A 26,681-nucleotide genomic window follows, 5' to 3' on the forward strand; every position below is an offset into this window, starting at 1 on the left:
CACTTTCCAGAGAGACACCAGAGACACCAGAGACACGGACAATGTGCCAGAAATGGAGATATCTGATAAAGGAGAATAAGAAACAAAGGCAAAATATGTGGTAGCCAAACCTGTTAAAATTATAATATGGTTTTATTGTTGTCACTAGTTATTTACTAAAAAAATCCCTCAATGCACAGCCCAGTTAGCACTATTTACAGCTGCAAAATGAAAAAAAAAGCAACACTATGCAGGAAAATTTACCATTACTGAATAGTTACCTTCATCATTTTATTTAGGAAAGTGAGTGCAAGAAGCCAGGTTTTGTGAAAACAAGGGCTGATTAGAATTTCTCTGGAACTACACATGGCTCCTGGATAGTTGAGGAAAGGCCCTCATGAAGCATTTGTGGAAACACAGGAGAGAAAAAGCAGTGGAGGTGATGAGTGGAGAGAAACCACATAAGGCAAAAGATAAGGAATGAGGATTATGTGTTACTTTTAAAGACAGCCTTTCTTCCAAAGAGCTCAAATTGGTAGTTTAGTCTCACACCCCTGTGCGGTGGCTTAGTCACAGAAAATGTGATTTGCCCAGTGAGCTGCAGTACTAGGAGTACTACTTCAAGCATTGGAATCCCTAACCTATTCATACATAAGCCACCTGAACATAACCAACCTCTGATATGGATAACAAAGGATGTTGTGTTGTGCTACTTTTTAAAGAACTAAAGCAGATCCTGGTGCAATTCTGCAAATGGAAATAATAGGATGGTTATTTCCATTCCCTATTCTCTCACTAGGGACCCAGGTGGCACTGTGGGTTAAACCACAGACCCTAGGGCTTGCTGATCAGAAGGTCGGAGGTTCGAATCCCTGTGATGGGGTGAGCTCCCGTTGTTCGGTCCCAGCTACTGCCCACCTAGCAGTTCGAAAGCACATCAAAGTGCAAGTAGATAAATAGGGACCGCTGCGGCGGGAAGGTAAACGGCGTTTCCATGTGCTGCTCTGGTTCGCCAGAAACAGCTTTGTCATGCTGGCCACATGACCCGGAAGCTGTCTGCGGACAAACACTGGCTCCCTCAGCCTATAGAGCAAGATGAGCGCCGCAACCCCAGAGTCGGACACGACTCGACCTGATGGTCAGGGGCCCTTTATTCTCTCACTAGCAAACACATTCTGTAATGATCAAGATGAGATGAAAGGGCAACAGTTACTAATTTGGGATGTTCTCAGGCTGGTCTGTGACCCTTGAAGGAAGTGAGAGGTCCCCTTCTCAAGACTTCCTCAGAGCATGTAGCCGACATGTCCTTGAAAGTCACAACCTCCTTAGAGTTGTTGAAATGAGGCTCTCTGTCAAGTCTATACAGCATTACCAGCAGGAGCACAAATTCCCAACAAAAAGAAATGCAAATTCTGCAAAGACAAATTTGGTATCATGCATTGACACATAATGGCAGGATCATGTTGAGGCAGCTTATATAACATATTTACACATGTTTTACTGAAGTATTAACACATTCTATGCATCATGGATCAATGCCTTGTCGTGGCGAAGGGGCTTGAATAACTCAGAGAAGCTATGAGCTATGCCATGCAGGGCCACCCAAGATGGACAGGTCATAGTGGAGAGTTTTGACTAAACGTGATCCACCTGGAGAAGGAACTGGCAAGCCACTCCAGTATCCCTGCCAAGAAAACTCCATGGACAAAGACAACAGGCATATAAAAGTTATGACGCTGGAAGATGAGCCCCTCAGGTCGGAAGGCGTCCAACATGCTACTGAGGAAGAGCGGAGGACAAGTACAAGTAGATTCAGAGCTGATGAAGCGGCTGGGCCAAAGCCGAAAGGACGCTCAGTTGCGGATATGCCTGGAAGCGAAAGGAAAGTCCGATGCTGTAAAGAAAAATATTGCATAGGAACCTGGAATGTAAGAACCATGAATAGAGGTAAGCTGGATGTGGTCAAAAATGAGATGACAAGAATAAATATCGACATCCTGGGCATCAGTGAACTAAAATGGAAGGGAATGGGTGAATTCAGTTCGGGTGACTATCATATCTACTACTGTGGGCAAGAATCCCGTAGTAGAAATGGAGTGGCCCTCATAGTCAACAAAAGAGTGGCAAAAGCTGTAATGGGATGCAATCTCAAAAATGACAGAATGATCTCGATACGAATCCAAGGCAGACCTTTTAACATCACAGTAATCCAAGTTTATGCACCAACTACCGGAGCTGAAGAAAGTGAAATTGACCAATTCTATGAAGACCTACAACACCTTCTAGAAATGACACCAAAGAAGGATGTTCTTCTCATTACAGGGGATTGGAATGCTAAAGTAGGGAATCAAGAGATAAAAGGAACAACTGGCAAGTTTGGCCTTGGAGTTCAAAATGAAGCAGGGCAAAGGCTAATAGAGTTCTGTCAAGAGAACAAGCTGGTCATCACAAACACTCTCTTCCAACAACACAAGAGACGACTCTACACATGGATATCACCAAATGGGCAGCATCGAAATCAGATTGATTATATTCTCTGCAGCCAAAGATGGAGAAGCTCTATACAATCAGCAAAAACAAGACCTGGAGCTGACTGTAACTCAGATCATCAGCTTCTTATAGCAAAATTCCAGCTTAAACTGAAGAAAGTAGGAAAAACCACTGGGCCAGTAAGATACAATCTGAATCAAATCCCTTATGAATACACAGTGGAAGTGAGGAACAGGTTTAAGGATTTAGATTTGGTGGACAGAGTGCCTGAAGAACTATGGATGGAGGCTCGTAACATTATACAGGAGGCAGCAACGAAAACCATCCCAAGGAAAAGGAAATGCAAGAAAGCAAAATGGCTGTCCAACGAGGCCTTACAAATAGCGGAGGAGAGGAGGCAAGCAAAATGCAAGGGAGATAGGGAAAGATACAGGAAACTGAATGCAGATTTCCAAAAAACAGCAAGGAGAGACAAGAGGGTCTTCTTAAATGAGCAATGCAAAGAAATAGAGGAAAACAATAGAATGGGGAAAACCAGAGATCTGTTCAAGAAAATTGGAGATATGAAAGGAACATTTCGTACAAAGATTACCATAATCAAGGACAAAAGTGGTAAGGACCTAACAGAAGCAGAAGACATCAAGAAGAGGTGGCAAGAATACACAGAGGAATTATACCAGAAAGACATGGAGGTTTCGTACACCTCAGGTAGTGTGGTTGCTGACCTTGAGCCAGACATCTTGGAGAGTGAAGTCAAATGGGCCTTAGAAAGCACTGCTAATAACAAGGCCAGTGGAAGTGATGATATTCCAGCTGAACTATTTAAAATTTTAAAAGATGATGCTGTTAAGGTGCTACACCCAATATGCCAGCAAGTTTGGAAAACTCAGCAATGGCCAAAGGATTGGAGAAGATCAGTCTACATCCCAATTCCAAAGAAGGGCAGTGCCAAAGAATGCTCCAACTACCGCACAATTGCGCTCATTTCACACGCCAGCAAGGTTATGCTTAAAATTCTACAAGGCAGGCTTAGGCAGTATGTGGACCGAGAACTCCCAGAAGTGCAAGCTGGATTTCGAAAGGGCAGAGGAACCAGAGACCAAATAGCAAACATGCGCTGGATTATGGAGAAAGCTAGAGAGTTCCAGAAAAACGTCTACTTCTGCTTCATTGACTATGCAAAAGCCTTTGACTGTGTCGACCACAGCAAACTTTGGCAAGTTCTTAAAGAAATGGGAGTGCCTGATCACCTCATCTGTCTCCTGAGAAATCTCTATGTGGGACAAGAAGCTACAGTTAGAACTGGATATGGAACAACTGATTGGTTCAAAATTGGGAAAGGAGTACGACAAGGTTGTATATTGTCTCCCTGCTTATTTAACTTATATGCAGAATTCATCATGCGAAAGGCTGGACTAGATGAATCCCAAGCCGGAATTAAGATTGCCGGAAGAAATATCAACAACCTCAGATATGCAGATGACACAACCTTGATGGCAGAAAGCGAGGAGGAATTAAAGAACCTTTTAATGAGGGTGAAAGAGGAGAGCGCAAAATATGGTCTGAAGCTCAACATCAAAAAAACCAAGATCATGGCCACTGGTCCCATCACCTCCTGGCAAATAGAAGGGGAAGAAATGGAGGCAGTGAGAGATTTTACCTTCTTGGGCTCCTTGATCACTGCAGATGGTGACAGCAGTCACGAAATTAAAAGACGCCTGCTTCTTGGGAGAAAAGCAATGACAAACCTAGACAGCATCTTAAAAAGCAGAGACATCACCTTGCCGACAAAGGTCCGTATAGTTAAAGCTATGGTTTTCCCAGTAGTGATGTATGGAAGTGAGAGCTGGACCATAAAGAAAGCTGATCGCCGAAGAATTGATGCTTTTGAATTATGGTGCTGGAGGAGACTCTTGAGAGTCCCATGGACTGCAAGAAGATCAAACCTATCCATTCTGAAGGAAATCAGCCCTGAGTGCTCCCTGGAAGGACAGATCGTGAAGCTGAGGCTCCAATACTTTGGCCACCTCATGAGAAGAGAAGAATCCTTGGAAAAGACCCTGATGTTGGGAAAGATTGAGGGCACTAGGAGAAGGGGACGTCAGAGGACAAGGTGGTTGGACAGTGTTCTCGAAGCTACGAACATGAGTTTGACCAAACTGCGGGAGGCAGTGCAAGACAGGAGTGCCTGGCGTGCTATGGTCCATGGGGTCACGAAGAGTCGGACACGACTAAACGACTAAACAACAAATGCCACACGGAAAGGTGTTGAGGGGGGTCTCAAACCAAGGTTTCCAGCAGTCAGTGTTCCAATGCCTTTTACTCCTTCATCCTCAACAACTCTGCAGTGTCAAAGCTAGTGTCTTACTGCCTGAATCAGCTGCCACTCTTGCCTTGGGTTCTGAATTTTTTTTAATGAAAATGTTGGTGAGATGGAGTCATGAAGGATCTGGTATATGCTGGCAAGCAGCTTTGCCTTGCTTGCTAGCAACCTACCCAGTCACAGAGTAAGGGAAGGTGAAAAGCAGCGCTACTGCTGCTGATACCTATATTTGAAAAATAAAATAGGCAGGGCAAAGAGAAGAGTGAAGAACCAGGAGTGGAAATGGAGTGACTGAGGGTGGGGGCGAGGCGTTGGAAGACCCTCTCAAATATGGTGGTGCCTCCAATATGGTCAACTGTCTCTCCAAGTCAGTTAGGCCATACCAAGCCCCCAAAAGCCCTTGCAGCCTTGTCAGTACAGGTTGCCTGTCCAGGCCTCTGGTCTCCTGATCATAACTTGTTTGCCTTTGGCCCTTAAACCCCTGGAATGCTTCTTTCTGCCTGGCTCAAACTCCACATTTGCTTCAGACCCTACTATCCTTAATCTGATGCCTGAGACAAAGCCCATCTGCAGCCCACCTCAGAGTCAGGGAAAGGCCCGACACATACTATTATTAAACATGACGTCTTCATGTAGTTGTTTTTTTTAAAGGAGCTACAAAGAAGTCACAATCTAAGGTAGTAGTCAGGAAAAGCCAAGGTTTCCCGCTCAAGGTGTTCTAAAAGCATGTTCTAAAAGAAGATTTGCCTGTGCAGTATGACCAGGCTTGTAACACATGAGAGCAGCAAGGAAGGCACATAGTCTTTTTCTTCCCTACTCCTCTCCTAGAACAAAGAGAAAATCTGAAGGGGAACTCAAGAGCGATGAGACTCCCTCTTGCAAGACCTGCTGTGAGGAAAACAAATGCTGTCTGCCCAACTTGACCCAGAAGATGTTGATTTTAGAGAAGTGGACAACTCTGCTACAGGGAACTGTTCTTCTGGCCAGATGTGGAATGAATATGTATGAGCCTATATCTAAACATTGGTACTTAGGGAAAGCCTGGAAGCCTGGGGATATTAAAAATTCCATTTGTGGCAGAAAGATAAGGACACGGAGCTCCACAGGGAACACGGAAAAGTTAGTTTAGCCTTCCCAAGCTCATCAGGTATTGTTTGACAGAAAGTGTGAGGGTTTTTGGAATGAGTGCTCCTGTCACACATAAAGCAAGTGTAGGCCAACGGAGGCTTCAGACCACCAAGAAGAACTCAACAACAGCAGGGACTGAAACACTAAGTTTTTCTATGGAGTCTTGCACTGGTCACTACTAGAATCATTCTGCCTTCATGCTAATTGTTTGTTCTCATGCTGACAATTGTTGGAGGATGTTTATACTTTTGGGTTATCTGTCCTGGTTTGTGAAACATCATTCAAAACTTTACCTAAATATCATCAAATGGCTTTCTTATACAATTATGTTCCATTTTCATAAAAGTAATGTTCATGTTACTTGCAGAGCTAAAATGTGTTGGCTCTTGTTCTGCTGATCTGGAATCCAGCAGTTATTCTGGCCAATGTGACTTTATCTAATTTTTTTCAATGCTGACTTTCAATTCTAAACATTATTGGTCAAGCACATCAAGCAACATTTCAGCAACTGTGGATAACTATGCTAGGTATCTGCAAGGCAACAAAGTCAAGAGCAATTTTATATGACTGTATCTGTGACTGGACTTAACTGTCAGGGGTGCGTTACCTTTACCTTTATATATATGGTACACTCTCAGACGGAAACGGCAAAGGATCTTGTGGCACTTTAAAGACTAACACATTTGGTCCAGACTACAGTTCACATCAATAAGTGTTATCCTGACTACCACACGTGGTTGGTGAGGGAATTACCAACACTGAGGTCAGAGGGAAATGAAATGCAGAAAAAGACAGGGATAATTACAAAATTTACTATGAACATCCACAAACCAGTTATTGATAACACAAACATATTGACACTACTAAGCTTTAATACATGTACTGTGATAAAAATCATTTGTCTCAATTTGATCCATAATAAACCTCTTAATATGCTATAATTCACCTATGGACTGAATCAAGATAAAAATATATTTAACTTGCTGACAAAAGCAAATATTTTATATTGTGATATGTTAGGGTCTACTGTTAATTAAACACAGTAGAATTCAACATCCTGCTTTTACAATCTTTCTGTATATGCAAGCATTACAGTTTGCCAGGTCCCCCTACCCCACAGAACCAATTTTGTGAGTTGCTTGGAAGGAGGAAAAGGGAGAAGTACTGTTGCACAAGTGGAAGAATCCTGTCCATAATCATTACGAGACCACATAACACCAGTCTTGAAAGATCTACAATGGCTCCCAGTATGTTTCCGAGCACAGTTCAAAGTGTTGGTGCTGACCTTTAAAGCCCTAAATGGCCTCGGTCCAGTATACCTGAAGGAGCGTCTTCACCTCCATCGTTCTGCCCGGACACTGAGGTCCAGCACCGAGGGCCTTCTGGCGGTTCCCTCATTGCGAGAAGCCAAGTTGCAGGGAGCTAGACAGAGGGCCTTCTTGGTAGTGGCGCCCGCCCTGTGGAACGCCCTCCCATCAGATGTCAAAGAGAAAAACAACTACCAGACTTTTAGAAGACATCTGAAGGCAGCCCTGTTTAGAGAGGCTTTTAATGTTTCATAGATCACTGTGTTTTATTTTTCTGTTGGAAGCCGCCCAGAGTGGCTGGGGAAACCCAGCCAGATGGGCGGGGTATAAATAATATATTATTATTATTATTATTATTATTATTATTACTACTACTACTACTACTACTATTTATTTTTCTACATTTAATTTCCCTCCATCCTCACTGTTAACACTTCCCACCACCACCATGTGTATAAGTACCTCTAACTCTTTCCATGTGCCACAAGGCTCTTAGTTGGTTTTGCTGCAACAGAGTAATAAAAGACTACTACTCTGGAAATTCTTGGCCAGAATGGCTTTCTAGTTGTATGTAACAGGAGATAAACACAGAACAGGAGGTGTAAATTGAGGTATCCCATTTCCCAGCAACTCAGTTATTCTACCTTCCCCAGAGCCATACATTCTTTAAGCTCACAGCCTTGAGCAACACTGATCAAATGCCACTAGAAGGCATGAAAGACACTTTCAGTTTTCACTTCTGCAAGTAATGCAGAACAGATGAGAGCATGAAATTCCACCCCACCATCTTGACAGAATAGGAGGTGCCCATAGCCCATTCCTTCCCTCAATCCACTTAGAACTATTTGTTTAAGCAAGCACTGTGTCAAGAGTTTTGACACATTTCTGGCAGAGCTATCCATCAGTCCTAGCTGATGGCGTGACAGAACTTTCCTCCCAAAACGGAGAATCAATACGCCAGTGCATAATGATAATGAATCACCCTCTCACAGTACATGCCTCTTGCTTTGTTCCTCATCGAAAAAGTATCAGGATAGACTCTTAGGAGGAGGAAGCACCAGGAGGGAAGCAGGAGGAGGAAGAGGAGAGGATATTGCAGTCCCACTGAAGATGGGAAATGCCCTTAGGAGAGGCTTCAGGGGCAGATTCCTCCTCCCACAGTTGCACATGCTCATAGACAGTTGTTGTCAAGCTCCCTTAGGTTCGCAAAATGTTTTGGTGATGGCCTAGAGACCCAGCAAAACACTGGCGCTGAGAGGTTCTGAGGTAAGATTCAAGAGAAAAGCAAACAGAGGGTAAATGATGGACAATACTGAAACACTAGTATTAGTCTAACACAGTGTTTCCCAACCAGTGTGCCTCCAGATGTTTTGGGACTACAACTCCCATCATTCCTGACCACTGGTCTTGCTAGCTAGGGATGATGGGAGTTGTAGTCCCAAAACATCTGGAGGCACACTGGTTGGGAAACACTGGTCTAACACACCAAGATTAAAAAAGAAGTATGTATCTTGGAAGCCACATTGATTTCAGTTCCCCTTAATTTGAAGTAATCATGTCTTTCATCAACTTTTTTAAAGTTTCCAGAAGGAACAGGAAAAACAATAGTCTTGTGGCACTTTAAAGACTAACAAATTCATTATGGTGTAACTTTCATGGATTAGAGTTCACTTAATTGGATGCATGATTATGTTTTTTGTTTTAAGTTATTTAACAATTCTCCTGCAGGTGGCACAGTCTTCTTCTTCACATTTATTTGAGCCATAGGCTTCATTCTATGCAAGCTTTCATAAAATTTATTACATATTCCAGTACACAACAGTGGCAAGAATAACAAACTATAAGAACTGCAATGTCTGAAATACATCATTAATATATCACTCTTAGGAACAAGAACTCAACAGAAATAACAAAGAAGTTCAGAATGTGAGCAGGCTCTGGAAAAAATAGTCCCCAAAAGAGGACACAGGAGCAATGTGGAGGGTCAGCCTATAAGGAAATAGGGAAGATCATGCAAGATATAGGGAGGCATTATAGTCTTATTAAAAAAAGACTGCAGGCATCTAGTCAGCAAAATGGGAATGCTGCTTTGCCTAATTTATTCTCATCCAGTAGACAGCAAAACTTCACAATTTGGGGGCACTAGCGTAACTATGTACTTGCTACGCTGCTCAATTTCAACTAAATGTACTTTATGAAATTCACTTATGTCGCCCCATGAGAAAAAGGATGATATCTTATCCCTCAAACTGAGTATGACAGAATACTGTGCATTTAGGTGGTAAAGATGTGAAAGTACTGGGAAAGGGCCCACACTGCTGTAGCAGCTAGAAATGTTGTTTAAGCTAAGGAACAAGGCGAAAGTTACTTTAAACAGCATACATAACTTTAAACTTATTCCTACAATTATCCACCGTTTTCAGCTATGGCAGTGCAGGTGCCCTGCCTCATTGTTGTTGCTTTAGTTTTCTGGCTACTGCTAAGAGGTATTTTATAAGAACACTTCACAATGCCTTGCTCTGAGAAAGGCTCCTTGGGCCTTTCCTCAGGTGCTAGACCAAGAGAGGAGGAGGGTACAGGTGTTGGAGAGGCTCAGTGTGCAGCTGACAGAGACAGCAATAATGAGAGTGGAGAAATATGAGAGTGGAACAACAATGAGGCATGGGAACAACAGTCCATGCTTATTAACAACATTTGCCTGCTGCCTGAGACAATGATTTCAACTTGCCTCATTATAGCACCAGCTCTGCCAATGTATATTTGCACAGAGCTTGGGCATGTCATGAACAAGATGTAAATCTTACATAACAAGAAAACTTCTCAAATTTGGTGGGTCCCGTATCCGATGAAGCACCACCACAATTTCCTAGAACTGCGTGGGCAACAAAATACTCTACTACAGATATTATGGCATGTTGGATCACTCCTCCTTTCTACCCTGGATGTAGCACAAAATTGAAGTAAACAGTTGCTCTGGATGCCGCAGCTAAACATAACTGAAGTGGCCCATGCAAATGTCACAACTTTCTCTCCCAGTCTGGGGGAAAACACTCTTCTTAAACACTCATTTTACCTAGCAAGTTCTTAAACAGCCAGATATAGCACTCTATATCATTCTTGATTTTTTATCTGAAACTAACAAGGGACTAAGACTCAATCTGGCACCACTTTACCTCACCCCCCACCCCCAACAGACGATGCTGAAAACTAGTTCTTCAGCAGATGTTTCACAAAGAGATGAGATTGTGGAGAAGCCTGGTATTCCAACTTTGTCATTGTAAATATATTTTCTTCTCCCTTCTAAGTGCATTATTTATCCACTATACAGCTGTTCTTGTCCTCCCTCAAAAGAAACAAAGAAAATGCACACATACGAACTTGGTGAGATCAGGACGTCACTTGAATACTCTTAAAGCATGAAATGGCTTGTGGCTCAGAATTTTACCCATCCTACCAGTACAGTGTGTAAAACAGACTCGAAAGAGCAAGAAGTCTGAATGGGCCTATTGTAAACTGTCACAGTAAGCTCAGCCTTTCATCAGAAGAAGAGTGCCTGTCTAGAGGGGAAGGATGCTGACATACTAATCTCACTGCAGGAGACTGGAAATAGCAAGAGTTTTTAAACCTCTGTACAAGCCATGGCTCTAAATATTGAAGCATTCCCCCAGTCCCCTTTCCCAATTAGCAATTGTCGAATTTTAAGAGTGGGAACAAAACTAGTTCAGAGATGGAATCTCTGGATGAATTTACTGTACATTTTAATTTAAAAACAGGAGCAGGACAGCCATGGTACTGTATGGAATTATGAATCTATGCAGCAGCTCAGAAAAAAGAGGGTTCTTTAGTTTTGTTTTGGCTAATTGCTCTTCTGAGAGAAGGCAAATGGTAACAGATGAATCACCACAGAAGAAAATCACATGCATTTTAGGTATTTGTTCTAAGTAAGGATTGTGCAACACTAGAGAGGGGCTATCTGGAAATCCAGAGATAGTTTCTTTCACTTGTGTAGCAAACAAATGCATCATATGCTTTAAATAAAACAATGAACACATCATTAAGTGACTATCCAAAGTTCAAACCTAGAAGCATCACACTCAGTGTTGCTTGGGAATTCTAAGAAAACAAAAAAATCAGTACAGTTTTGAAACCAGTGGTTAAAATCAGGACAGTCCTGAAAGGTTTATTCTACCATCTTAGTTCAAAATGGTGTTCAACTGTATCCATAAAGACAAAAATCTCTTGATGTCAGGAACCACCATGCAAAATTGGGTTATAATACCCAATTTTCATTCATATCCCAAGTTCAAGCACCACTACTGTCTAAAACATTTATCAATAGTTTATATAAATTGTTAAATGTATACAAATAATGGGAACCGTACTGCAGAAAGGGCCTTTTTTGAAAACCATTCCACATGCTACTTCTCCATCAGAGGCACCGCTTAATCTGAGCATTTTTTCCAGTGGTGTGTATGTAGGGAACCTGCCACTTGTATTGATTTCCTAATCTATCCACTAGTGAAGCAAGGCATACTGTATCGACACAAACATTTTCTTAAAAATAACTTTCCAAAATTTAAAGCCTCTGTATTGGAAAGCAATTGAATGAGAGTTCAAAGGATGAAAAGAAAGAACATGCATAGATGTGCAAAGCAGAACTCTCCAGTTTTATTGTCAGTTTTTCTGCAGTGTTGCTATAGGACCTAGAATGATTCACCTACCTTTGCATAAATATACCAACAGTTGTTCAAAGGGACTCGCTCCCAAGTAAGTGGGCAAAAGATTTCAGCCTCCATCTTCTGTGTGGTCTTACCAGTTAGAAGAGCAGAAATCCAGCCACTACCTTTCCGAAGTGTTTGTGACAGTCCATGAAAGAAGACTGCACAAAGGACTAACATGCTAATTTTCCTGAAATGAGTAAATTTCAGGACACCACTGAAAGAAAACTGGACTGAGAAACTGAAAGCAAGCACTCTAGGGATTTGCAGAAGGCATAATTATTAAAATATAACAACATCCAATAATAACAGATATAGCATCTGTAACAAACTGATCAAAACCTGCCCCTGACTGAGGGCTAGCTGGGTAAACTCTCCAGCACTGGCTCTGCAGCCTGCTAGGAGTCTTATACTGTAACAAGTTGCAATTAAATGCCTTAGCTGCTAACACAGTCAATGTTTAATGAATTCTTCCACACTGTTGTGTTTTCCCCATGATCTCTAGCCCTTACTATATGCTTCTCAACACATGCAGTGCAAACTCACTGATTAACCAATTAAACATTCCACAATGCTGGAAGGAAGAAATGAGGCACTGCATGCTGGGCTCTAGGCCAAGGGTGGCTAACCTATGCCCCCCTCACCCCCCTGATATTGCTGAACCATAATTCCTGGTCATAAACTGACTGGGGTTGATGTGAGTTGCCGCTCTACCACATCTGGAAAGCCACAGCTTTGCCACCAGTGTCTAAGATGACCTATCCATTGTATTTGTTGTGCAGATCAGAAAAGTATGTGCCATGATTCTTATAATCATGTATACTTGAAGTTGCTCTGAGCATTAAGGAAGGATTTGTGTGATGGTGGCACCCTGAAAAGTATGTTTCAGATAACTACATTTAGAATACCATTATACATAGTTCACAGTAGATCCAGGTGGCACTGGCATGTCATTTACACAAAAAACAGGATGAGCAACAGATCATACTCTGTCCTCTCAAAATGATTTTTGAAAGGAAGGGGTTGCAAAAGAACTAATATAAGCTACTGCCAGTCAGCTAGTTGTCAGCATGTCAGTTCATCACAAAATTAACATGAAGCCTCAGACAGAGGATTGTTGTTAAGTTAAAACTGCACACAGGCAAGATCCACTGCTTTCCAGGTGCACTTGAAGCTGCTGGTTTTACCTACAAAGCCCTGTATGGTTTGGGGCTAGGATATCTCAAGAACTGCTTCCTCCCATAATAACTCACTTGTCACCTGCGGCCATCATCAGAAGCCCTACTGCTTGTTCTGTTGAGAGAGACATGTCTTGCAGTGATAGGAGACAGAGTTTCTTCAGTGGCAGCACTGTGGTTATGAAACTCTCCTCTGAGACAGGTTTATTTGTCCCCATCTTTACTGGTTTGTAGGGAGGTGGTGGTTATTTTTATCCCAACAAGCTGTGGGAGTTGTTGTTGTTGTTGTTGTTGTTGTTGTTGTTGAATCCTCTCTTGATGCTGCTTTTTAAGTAGGTGATGGGGCTAAAAACTTCCTGTTCACAGGTTTGGAAGGCCATTTGAGGGCTAAAATATGGTGTATATATATATTTGTACTGTAAATACATAAATCCCCAGTCATACAGGAAGTATTGTTATCCAATTACCCACTGAGAAATCAACACAGAGAGCAATTCAGCAATAATTTGTTCTTATAGTAAGCAACAGTGTATCTTATTGTCAAAACTGTCTACACCAGGCATCCCCAAACTTCGGCCTTCCAGATGTTTTGGACTACAATTCCCATCTTCCCCGACCACTGGTCCTATTAGCTAGGGATCATGGGAATTGTAGGCAAAAACATCTGGAGGGCCGCAGTTTGGGGATGCCTGGTCTACACATTGCAACCTACACACATTATTTCCCGACCTTCCTTCTTTTACAATGGGAACACAGCCTTCTTCTTTTTTAATGAAAGCCCTTTAAGCATTAATTTTGGGGAAAACACACTACCAGCAAGAATATACAACCTTCATAAGAAAAATAAAAATTGTGCTGTTGTCTGGCAAAAAGGAATAATATCACACTGCATAAGTAGTTCCCTCCAGCTTATGAAGCAGAAATGAAACAGAAACAAGCACAAAAGACCAAACTCAATATAGGCAAAATACAACTTTACCGTTATGTGTTCCAGGTCTTAAGAATGGCTTTATTAAGATCTGATCAAGAGTTGATCTATCCAGTCTAAAAATGCAGTCGGCTCAGGTTGGTGGCAATGAATAGAGAGCTCCAGTGTGATCAATCATTCATTAATATTCCTGGGCGCAGATGATACCCCAAACCAATCCAGTTTACTGAGGCTGCATGCAGACCCCATGGCTGTTTGTCATGCACATGTGCACACACAAAGAGGCAACACTGGAGCTAGTTTAGACTAGCCATGTGGTCAGGTTCATCTGGGAGCAGATTCATAATTGGGACATCTTGGCTCTGAGACCAGATAATATCCAGCAATCCAACCAAGACTCAGTCCTATTGTCTGGGCCATATGAGCTTAAAATAATTGCGCGTGCGTGCGCACACACACACAACCATCAAGGTTCAATAGAAAGGTTCAGGTACCTCGCTTAGCTTCCCAAGGCAGTTGCGGAGATGGGAGGGAAAGTTGAACTGAAGGAGTAGAAGAGCAACAGGAAGTTAGAGAGGTAAGGGACCATTTAAATACGTTTTAGCAGTAACAAGCACACACTGAATGAATTAGTGGACTAGATATTTGGGAATCTTAACTATGGCCATGTGTGGGCATTGGACCTGACAATGGAATTCAACCAAAAGAAAACTAATTTGGAGGACAATGAAGTTATTTTGGAGGACAAGCACTATACAATAAGGATGAGTGAATTAATCTGGATGAGTGATAAAGCAGTTGGAGAGACAAAGAGCAAAAGGACTTCAATGATTACTCAATGAACAGTGGGTTAGAAATTATTTTAATAAAATGAACAATAATTAATAAAGTGGGAAACAGATTAACAGAGAAGTGCTAGAAGAACTTTTAAATGAATATTAAGTACAAGTGATTTCCTTTATCAATGTTTATGGTCAGATTATTTAATAATTAACTAGGCAGATTAATAAATGTGTTCAGTTTGCATTTTAATGCAAACCTACCTAATTTGCACTTCTTGAACCAATGCATGAGGTGAAACACAATTATTTATTGAATTCTGTGATACAGTAATACATTCATCACTGCTGCCTTTGGATCATCTCTGAGCAAAAAGCTACATTAGTACCTGAAACTCTTTAAGATCTTGACACCATTTTCTGTGCTAAGAAGAGCCAACTTACACAATATTATTTCCATTTTATGAAGTGACACAAATTATATTACATATATATAATCGAATGACACATTTGCTTCTTACACACAGATCTGCTTCTGCTAGTAATGGAGCAATGTAAGACATTGATTTAGCATTGAACCGCTGGTAATCTTATGCAACCACTCCTTCTGGCTTCTAACACATCACCAAGCATTGTCTGCAAGCTTTCACACATACTGCTTTAGATAACAGCAATATAACAGGGCCATAGCTAGGCTTATTTTCAATAATTCTATTAACACACTTGCCAGAGTGGCAGAATTATTGAGGCTAGAATGGGTTTTAATATGAAAACAAGATCAGCATTTTGAAGTCTTTTTTAAATGAATGCACAAAGAGGGATCCCTAGAGGAGTCAATATGGATCCAGACATCTGTGTTGAGAAGCGCTTTTATCTGGAGCTTGCTCCACTTCAGGTGATGTGTCCCAGTGCCCTTCTTCCTCTTATTTGTTATGACAAGGAGTTTGCTACATCATGCCAGCCTTTGCTTCCAGACCATGCCCAAAAGGCTTGGCTAACAGATTCTACCCCAGCTGTCGGGAGCTGCTGACTTTATCGCATTTGTATTCTGAAGCCCGATATGATTTCAAATATTTCTTATGCCATATTGTTGGCCTGATGTTTCAGTAGGTGGCTGTCTTCAAAACAAAGGGACTGTGTTCACTACCACTGAAAAATGCAGGTCCCCAAGATGATCTTCATATGTAGCATTCTTGTCAAGAACACTCTATGGTCATCTTAATTTAGCATACACCTGAAGCAGAACAGACTAATGTCCGCCAGCCTGAATGAAACCACTGAGCACAGCAAGGCAACTCCTGTGCCAGGCATACTGTGTGTCAGGTTTTAAAAATCATGGCTTACTAAGGTGAGTCAGCTCTCCCAAATTTATTGCTCTATTATAAAGAGATTCTGATCTCTGATTTGCCAAGTTCATTGTGCCACAAAGAGAATTAACCAAACTAAGTGGAGGGAGAAGGCTACAATGTACTGTAATCCTGTAAGTAGCAGAAACAAAACAAAACAAACAAACAAACAAACAGATGCATGCCTTTTAATAGTACAAAACACAAATTAGGATCTGTCTGCCTAACACAAGGAGTTTGGCATGAAAGTTCAAGGGTGCTTCCAGAAACACCTTTGGCACCACTGCCTTGTAATGAGCCAGGAAATGCTATCTGTGCTCTTGAGTCCAAGTGGATGGAGTCTGCAAAACAGGGGTGGGGAGGCGAGTTCATATGCCTCAGTTAAGGCCAGTGAGTGGGTTGTTAACAGCAAATAACTCTGTCTCCAAGCTGAGAAAGGATTGCTCTTCAAACTCATAACACCACTTAATAAGATCTCCATTTGCACCAACGAGCATGGAATTCACAAAGCTTGTGTGTGCTCAGACAATAACAGGAAGATATTAGGTGCTGGTAAGAATCTGAACCCACTGCTGCCCTGCATAAACAGATACTGCCCTGGATGACAACAGGTCTGACTCTTCAATAAGATCACTAAGCTCATATTTTCCTTCTTCTCTCAAAAAATAATTCACTGAAAATCATATGCACTGAATAGTCAGTAAGGCATTGCCATAGTCATTAAATTTCACCTGCAGGCAGCTTATCTTCCACTGGCCCTGAACAGGAATTAAACTAATGAACAGGTTTCTCCCTACATTGTGCCCAAAGTGTTCTCACCTTTCTCATCTTCACCAAGCACTCAGAGGCAAAGCCTGGCTTGTGTACTAAAGTTTCATTATCTTACAACTTCAGGAAAGACAGATGTCAGGTTTTCAAAGAGACAGGATGAGATCAGCATGGTTTATTTTATACACACTACACAGAGTGAAAGTTGAATGATCAGCCCTGGATCAGTGACCTGAGAAGGAATTACTTTTTCATTCCTAATACCACTTAATGAGATCACCATTTCCAGCAAAGAAGTCAGAGCCTACAAAGATTTTATATGGCCAGGGTAAAAATGGTGTGAGAAGGACAGTGAAGGCTGGTTCATTAGAGCTACTGGGGCACAACCCTCCCACTGAGTATGTCAAGGAGTTTTTAAACATTTCCTCCCCCAAATCTCAAATCCACACACTCTTTCCTGTTCCCCACACATTTTATGCCTCCTTGGACTTAGAGGCATTTCTGCCAATCTCCTGTTCTCTGGCCAATCAGCTTTCTGCATCACTCAGCCAATCCTAAACCCGAATACAGCTATGGCAAAGAGGTCCCTCCGATGGATCTCTAAGCAACAAAACTGTATCACTGATTGGACTGCCTGATCAGACAACCCGCTATGAAGGCTTCTATTGTTATGAAAACTATACTGTATGGCACAGCCACTATAGCAGATATGGAAGGAGTCAAAACTGCTTCAGACACAGCCCCATGTGGGTAGCTTTAACCTGTATCACCAGGGCCGTCTTGAGCAGATCGGGACATTGGGAGGACTTGATCCATGATCCAAACATGACAATGGGATTAGAATCTCACCACCACTCCAGCCACCTACTCTGTAGTGAAGACTACATTCTCAAAAAAAAAAAAAGGGTAATGTAGCTGCCAAAAAGGTGATGATCTCTCTTTAAATTCCCAATGAAGAGTTAATGGCGCATGATCAGGATTAAACATTGTATCTATTTCTGCTTTTACAATAGACTTTTGAAAAATGATGTTACAAAAGGATAATAAAAAACCTATGAACGCTAGAATAATAAGTGCAGTCCCTTTTGTTAGGGTGATAATATCACCAAATACCCAGCCAACCATTGTTAAAAGATAACTGGGATATTATTAGCATGTCCTGTGTTTGTTGATCTGTCTAATCTTGGGCTCAATACCTCATTAAAGTCGTCTTCCTATATGCATGCTGCCTGCAACAAATGTATCCCAAAACTTAATTAAATCCTGAAAAACTGCTTTTGGCCGTGTGAGGCGCATAAACACATACAAATGTAGCTTCAAATTAAATTACACCTTTAAATAAAATGCATCTATCTTTCTATACTACCGCACAATTGCGCTCATTTCACACGCTAGCAAGGTTATGCTTAAAATTCTACAAGGCAGGCTTAGGCAGTATGTGGACCGAGAACTCCCAGAAGTGCAAGCTGGATTTCGAAAGGGCAGAGGAACCAGAGACCAAATAGCAAACATGCGCTGGATCATGGAGAAAGCTAGAGAGTTCCAGAAAAACGTCTACTTCTGCTTCATTGACTATGCAAAAGCCTTTGACTGTGTCGACCACAGCAAACTATGGCAAGTTCTTAAAGAAATGGGAGTGCCTGATCACCTCATCTGTCTCCTGAGAAATCTTTATGTGGGACAAGAAGCTACAGTTAGAACTGGATATGGAACAACTGATTGGTTCAAAATTGGGAAAGGAGTACGACAAGGTTGTATATTGTCTCCCTGCTTATTTAACTTATATGCAGAATTCATCATGCGAAAGGCTGGACTAGATGAATCCCAAGCCGGAATTAAGATTGCCGGAAGAAATATCAACAACCTCAGATATGCAGATGACACAACCTTGATGGCAGAAAGCGAGGAGGAATTAAAGAACCTTTTAATGAGGGTGAAAGAGGAGAGCGCAAAATATGGTCTGAAGCTCAACATCAAAAAAACCAAGATCATGGCCACTGGTCCCATCACCTCCTGGCAAATAGAAGGGGAAGAAATGGAGGCAGTGAGAGATTTTACTTTCTTGGGCTCCTTGATCACTGCAGATGGTGACAACAGTCACGAAATTAAAAGACGCCTGCTTCTTGGGAGAAAAGCAATGACAAACCTAGACAGCATCTTAAAAAGCAGAGACATCACTTTGCCGACAAAGGTCCGTATAGTTAAAGCTATGGTTTTCCCAGTAGTGATGTATGGAAGTGAGAGCTGGACCATAAAGAAGGCTGATCGTCGAAGAATTGATGCTTTTGAATTATGGTGCTGGAGGAGACTCTTGAGAGTCCCATGGACTGCTAGAAGATCAAACCTATCCATTCTTAAGGAAATCAGCCCTGAGTGCTCCCTGGAAGGACAGATCGTGAAGCTGAGGCTCCAATACTTTGGCCACCTCATGAGAAGAGAAGAATCCTTGGAAAAGACCCTGATGTTGGGAAAGATGGAGGGCACTAGGAGAAGGGGACGACAGAGGACGAGATGGTTGGACAGTGTTCTCGAAGCTACGAACATGAGTTTGACCAAACTGCGGGAGGCAGTGCAAGACAGGAGTGCCTGGCGTGCTATGGTCCATGGGGTCACGAAGAGTCGGACACGACTAAACGACTAAACAACAATCTTTCTATACTGCGGTTCCCTCTTTACTCATGAAGTTTTTTATTCTCTCTAGGTTTCCAAGATGTCTAGCAATCACAGCAACAAACCCTAGTCTCTTGGCTAAGAATCAGAGAGGTTCATGACATACAAACTAACAATAGCAGCCTGGTCAAGGGAGATACAAAGGCTAGCAATGCAGCAATTCTTGCACTGCTGGCAGTCTTGCCTATTAGCTACCATCTCACTTGCATGAAAAACTACTCATTGAAAGCAGTCTAATGACATGACTATTGTAAGATCAGAGGAGGAACCCACAATGATATCATGATTTGTAATGTTTGTGCAGAACAGCAGTTGTTCATGGACTTACCTATCCACCTCATGAGTGATGTCAGGATCTGAAGATACTTTGTTTTCTGCACATTAAAAAAGGTGAATGGGCCCAAGAGGATGGTAAATGCTGCCTGAAATAAGGAACAAAAAAAGTCAAGAAAATCATGGAGTTAAAGAAAAGCAAACTCACTATGTACAACTCACAGAAATTGTCTCTATTACTGATAATTATTCATTTGTTTAAAAAGAAAAACAAACCTTTTTCACAGTCAAACCATTTGACTGACATCTGAATAGGGCAGAATTAGAACATTTGTGAAATTTTGGTTCAGAAAAATTTGCTACGACTGCTACGTAGCTCTACAAAATATTTATTTTCCATTCTTTGCCCATACTCTTTTTAGGCTTGTTGTTGCTAACCTATTTAGCAGTATTACTCTCTAGATTTTAATCAAAGATACTGTAATGTCAATATTAAGCACCCCATACAAAGAATACATCATTGGGGGGGATTAGCATATAATTAACAAAAAATGATGAGCAAATCAGTATAAATTTAGGGAAGGTGCTAAAATATCCAAAATTATTCCTGGTTAACCCCTCTATAGGTATCAAAAGTGAACAGAAGATTCCCACACACACACACACACACACACACACACACACACACAGAGAGAGAGAGAGTTTTGTTTTCCATCTCTTCACATCCTCATTTTTGCCAACACAACTATGCTTTACATCACTTCAATTTCCTCTTCTTGTAGACTCTCTTCAAATAACCCAGCAGAAGAGCCAGTATATTGGATGCTATCAGATTCTCTATCATTATAGTCGTTGTTATGTTACTGAAAAAAAGTTGTAGTGGCTACCAGGCCCCTGGGTTGGGGGAGAGAGAGGCTGCATCTAATCATGACCACAATGCTGAACGGGAGGATATTTAAACTTGCCCCCTCACCACTGGCCACAAAAAAAATCACCCCAAGCTAGTCTTCACCCTATAATACTAGTATGTGTATTATTTTCCCTGAGGCAAATAATCAACTAGGGAGGGGAGGATAAGGCAATGATGTCTCATTCAGAAAGATGTCCCAGTAAGATTCTAGTCTTCCCTCACCTGTTACTGAACTTTTATTTTAAAAAACAGCTAGAGATCCCATTTCAGATCCCCCAAACACAGGTCTCTTCACTGATAAGATTTATCCAGACCATTTTAATTATTCAGTGTGACAAACAAAAGGGCATCAAAAAGTCAGCCCTCAAACTGCCAGATTTTCAATATTTCACATTATTAAAAAGATTCTCTTCAATTTTATTGGTGTCAAGGACAATTTTTTACATTAAAGGTTACAAATTGAGACATACTTTGTCTTAATAGATATTGCTATTTATTTTGCATAATTATATCAATGTTCTGTTCCCATTTTTTTTTAAGGAACAGTAAAGCTGATTCTGCAAAGTAGTTTGTTAAAAGCACGTAATAAAACTGCTGGGGAAAGTCCTATAGAGCCATTACACTGATAGTCTAATAACTCAAATAGTTTGAGCCCTATTAAATGTCAATCTTTCTTTAAAATGTCTAATTTGTAAATACTGATAAAATATTGGAAGATTAATTTTAGACCCAATTTCCATTTATTTCCACTGTCTAGACAAGCAATATTCTTTTCTTATCTTGTTCATTCAAAATTTATGAATAAAATACCAAAACCAGTAAAGTTTGTATTCTTGTAATCACCTATAATGGTGAGATAGAGACTAAGAAAGAGGCAGAACTTATCCAACAGTTAAAGGGCAAGTTAACATTAGCTGCAATCCTGATTCTACTTGTCAGTTCTTTAATTCCTACATAAAGCTGGTAGTCAGGGAGCCTGTTTAGTCTCATTCCAATGAAAGCCATAAATATTATTCAAAGCTCTCAAAAGTTCCCAACGGTGCAACAATACTGCAGCTTTGTAATACAGTTCAATATTTCAAAAACTTAGCTCTTCATTTATTTTGTGAGAAACTCATTATTTGCCGTATGAGATGCTTGTATTAATCACAGTCCATCAGCTTGGTAGTGCTGACTGCTTAATGAAGACTGGGAGAATATGAAATGAAATGAAATTTGGGGATAACCTTTTTATATATGCAAATTTTCCTGTCCATAAAATACCCCCTATGTTCTTACAACAAACATCCACTTATTATAAAAATTCAAAATATTTTGTAAAAATACAAAGGTAAGTAAGTCTACTATAAGTGAAGTTACTAATTTATCAAGTTCTGGGGGAGAAAGTCATTTGGACCATTGAATTTGCATTGTTCTGCACTTCTGACGGTTATATATACATAAGAGACTTCAATCTACTGGACTAGATTTTGTCAGTTGTGTGATTTGAAACTGCCTATTCAAATACACAGCCATTACCTAACTCAGATGAGTTAGGTTATTACTATTTCTAGTCTTCTTAATTTTTAAGCACTTGCAAAAACAAACAAAAAAAGCAACACCAGGGTATGGTACAGTACTCTATGCCACAGAATGACGGCATCCAACTTTCACGTTTTAAATTTCAGTATCTTTATATTACGGTAATATACGATTGCTGCGGGTTGCGCGTTTTCGGAAGTACCGGAACGGGTTATTTCCGGGTTTCGGCAATCACACTTTGCACATGTGCAGAAGCGCCAAATTACATCACACGCTTGCACAGACACAGTGCTGCAGGTTGCGAACGTGTCTCCCGCACGGATCACGTTTGCAACCCAAGGTTCCACTGTATAACACACGAACATCATATAATCAAGTCACCTTCTTTAAAAGAATCTATTTCTGTAATATGCTTTCCAAAGAAAGGTTTATAAGAGCCATTTCATAGACATTCATATACTGTATGTGTATATATATATATATATATATATATATATATATATATGGGATAACATCTGAGGAAAATTATATCTTCCCTATGGATTCAAACTATGAAAAATATTTTTTCTAATCTCTCATGCATCCTTTTCTCTCTCTGAGACTGCTTCCATATGTTCCTGATTTATCTAATTTTCTTGATTTAGTTAAGATATTTTCGCCTTTCAAAATAAAACATCAAGTCCATCAACAGTAAAACAATTATTATTCAGTTTCCTAATTATTTTAATCTACTAATTCATTAAAGGGATTCCTCATTATAATAAATCAGCTAATTCGTTTAAAATTGAGCCTCATATTACAAATGAAATAACAATCATTTGCATGAAATCAATAATTAACCAGTTCATTAAGCCCAATTACTTAATTCAGTTCCTTCTGCACATTTAAGTTTTATCAAATTTTAATCTCATTTTTCTTCAGAGTCATAGTTGATCATAATAGCAAATGTTTCACTATTTCACTGATTTATCCAATTATACGTTCTTCTATATGCTCATTTTTGCATATTCTGATTGCAGAATAGTTCACAAAGTTAAAAAGAACAATGAGATCATAACATATAATTTAATACTCCTGCCTTGATTGAGAATCCTTAAAAATAAAATAAAGAATTAGCAGTATGTCTCTATAATGGCACCCCAGCTTCCCTGGGTCCTGTGCTGGGCCGGGTGAAGGAGTTCCAGCCAAGTCATCATGTATAACCCTCTGCTTATCCATCCTTCCTGTTAAACTCTCAGTGCCACCAGGCAAAAGTATTTTTCTATAAGGCTTCCTTTTACCAAATCAACCTAAAAATTCCCTTGTGTCTCCTTGAGAACACCTGCAAGTAGCATGGAACTTAGCTTAGAAATGGGGTGGTTTTCAAATAACAGAGACTACAAGTGTTTTATGAATTAAGACTTAAGGTTTGCTAAAATAGTTCTTAAGGAAAAGGTTTGACACAGGAATAGTTACAAGCTTACAAGCACCAGTTTTGACGCACCAGTTATATAATTTCTTACGTGGCAGCACTAGAACGTTTCCTCTGACTAGTTTATGTATTTAAATACAGTGGTACCTCGACTTACGATGTACTCGACTTCCGTATTTTCTGAGTTACGAGCGGCAAAAATGGCTGTGCGCTTACTTTTTTTTTTACCTCCGAAGGGAAATCGCGGCGCTTTTAGATGCGGTTTCCTTGACTTACAAAGTTTTAGATGCGGTTTACTCTACTTGCGAATGTTTCCGTTTCTTTCCTTTTTAAAAAAAGGGGAAGGCGCTTTTTCAACTTCCGAAATTTTCGACTTACGAAGGCGCCTTCGGAACGGATCATCTTCGTAAGTCGAGGTACCACTGTAGTATCAACTGATACTATTGATACAAAATGACTGATCATTTTCTATCAACTTAAAAAATGTTTTAAAAGTGACATTGAAAAGAGCGGGTTGTTTAGAATGCAATATTTACTATTATTTTACATTATTTATATCGTAATGCTACCCAGTCTGGTGAGAGGACCCTTCCCCTCTGTACTGTATTTAAGCCATGCCACTGGGGGATTTTGAAGGACAATAAGACCTGCACCAGCAGCTGACACTTGCAAGATGCTGAGGAAGAGACCTACCATCCTCACCCTTTCTGACATTTGCCTTTCGATGCTGTCAGTCTCCCCTGGAGGAGAGATGTGGGAACCAGCTGTATGTCATCTACCCCTCTCCTCTGAACTGAACTCCTTGAAGTGCAGCAAGACCAGTACCAAAAGTTTATTGTTTGTTAACTCTTGTTTTTCTTTGAATTTAAATATTTAAGCCTAGATAATTACTGTTGAACTTGTTCAGTGTTTGCCAAATAGTTGATTTTTATCATTTTTAAATTTACTGGCATGTTTTGTATTTTGTATAGTTGTATTTCCAAGGCTCTGTATTTCAATGTTTTGAACGTTTGCTGTAAGCCGCTTTGGGCACAGCTCATTGTGGAAAAGCGATATTTAAGTAAACTCAATCAATGATGTTTTGAGATGTATTACTCTTCTTGTGTTGTGAGCCACTAAGGGCACATTTATGCAAGAAAGTAGCCTGCTACAGTAATTAAACAAGCAACCAGACAGCTATGACCTCCTGCTGACAGTAAAGTTCTCTATTTGCTGCTTCAGAAAATAGCTCCTCCTCTACGCCAGCCCTCTTTCTGCAGATCCCAGTGGGAGACAATGGGACCAAAGGCTGAAAACTACTAAAAGCAATGTGAGGATGTGAACAGGATCAGATAAGCACCCTGAAGCTGTCTTTTGAAAACATGCCCATTCAGAGACCCTTGACAAAATGCAGCATTAGCAGCCGAGAATAACATTTCATCTACCGTATGCAACTTTCCTTCACCGTCCAGGCAACACAACCGTATCAGAGAAAATGCACAGCATGCAAAGGAGCTGTGACCTCTTTATGCTGATTTCCTATCACTGGGGAATGAAGTACTACTCCACCAAAAGTCTCTAATTAACTAAGCTATATAATAATGAGAAGAGGGCTTTAGAGAACACTCAAAGAATGTCAAGAGGTTTGAAATGTGGGTGAGCATGGACCAAGTTAAGTGAAATAGAATCCTATCCCAGAGGGATTCTTTTTATTGGGAAGGGATGAGGGCAGGGAAAAGATCACTAATAAAGAGATACATTGATCCATTTAGTTTATGTTTTCTTTTCTGTTTCCTATATCAAAGTTCTAAATATAAAAGAATAAGTGAAAACTTCCGTAACTATGGTTGCACAATTAGAATTAAAGTGGAAAGTGTTATGAGATGAAAGCATACATTTAACGGGCTGTATTTCTGTTTTAATTTGTTTTACCTAGCTGCAGTAGCTGATGGCACAGTATGTATGTGTTATTTACCTGACTTCCCTCTGGCCAAGTCACTGCGTATCAGGATGGAGAGATTTTTTGGGGGGGGGGAGGATGAGGATGAGGGGGTGATAAGGTTGGCACCAGCTGGTTCACAGGATTGGCTCTACTTGCATGCTAGTACTGCACTGACCTCACCACTGCCTCCTCCTACCCCCATGAAGCAGTGACTCAGCAGGAAGGAGGTCAGGTAAGTGGTAAAGCCCTACAATGCCGTTCACTACTGCCCAGCAGCAATTCAATGTCAAAGCATCCCATGGTAGCTTGGGGAATCAGTGACAAACAGAAATGGAGACTGAAGTTAACACTTAGGTTGTCGCAGCAGAAGCACTTTGGTTTGTTCCCTCCCATTCATGCCTGGTTTAGAGACACTCTAGAAGCAATGCTAGCACAATATGCTCAACTGCAGTTAAGATTCTCAAGATGCTTCCCTTTCTCACTGTTTTATTAACAAAGATTATTTGGTGCACTCCAAAACACATGACCCCAGCAAGTAGATCGAAAAGTTGCATCAGTACCAAAGGAAGAGCAGTCATCTTTTAAGTCTGGAAGTTATTATTCAGTTCCCAGCCCTTCTTCCTTAGGAACACACAGTCAAAATTAACACAACCCCCTTCAAAAAGAGACGATTAGCTCATACATCAAAAAGAGCTGAAACAAAGAGACAGACAAGGGATGTGGATAATTAAGGAACAGGTGTTCTCTGCAAATTAGAACACACCACAACCAACTGGCAAAAACAGCACCTTGGCCCAGCAGAAGGAAGGACGGAGAATCCCCAATGGGCAAGGTGACAGGATTTGAATCCTGTAATTGCCTCAGATCAATTGTTGCTTTAGGGTACAAAGGTCTGTCTGGAAAGCCTAGTCTACAGACATATTTGTGGCAGCAAACTCAAGAAAGAATACTGCTGCCTGATCAGTTGCTATGGGGGTAGATGTCAGAAGGGTTTTAAAGTAAACCCTTCTGTGACAGTTTTCTAATCTTAC

General features: G+C 40.8%; 1 protein-coding gene across 1 annotated transcript in view; it reads right to left on the reverse strand.

The window, feature by feature from the left end:
- TMEM104 (transmembrane protein 104) overlaps positions 1-26,681 on the reverse strand; it is an 82,599-nt gene that overhangs the window by 8,739 nt on the left and 47,179 nt on the right. The window contains exon 9 of the mRNA XM_035104402.2: positions 19,943-20,036. Coding sequence (XP_034960293.2) covers positions 19,943-20,036 — 94 coding nt within the window. The remainder of the gene's footprint in view (positions 1-19,942; positions 20,037-26,681) is intronic.

This window comes from Zootoca vivipara, chromosome 2 (genome assembly GCF_963506605.1).
Source record: "Zootoca vivipara chromosome 2, rZooViv1.1, whole genome shotgun sequence".
In the NCBI taxonomy this organism is placed as follows: Eukaryota; Metazoa; Chordata; class Lepidosauria; order Squamata; family Lacertidae; genus Zootoca; species Zootoca vivipara.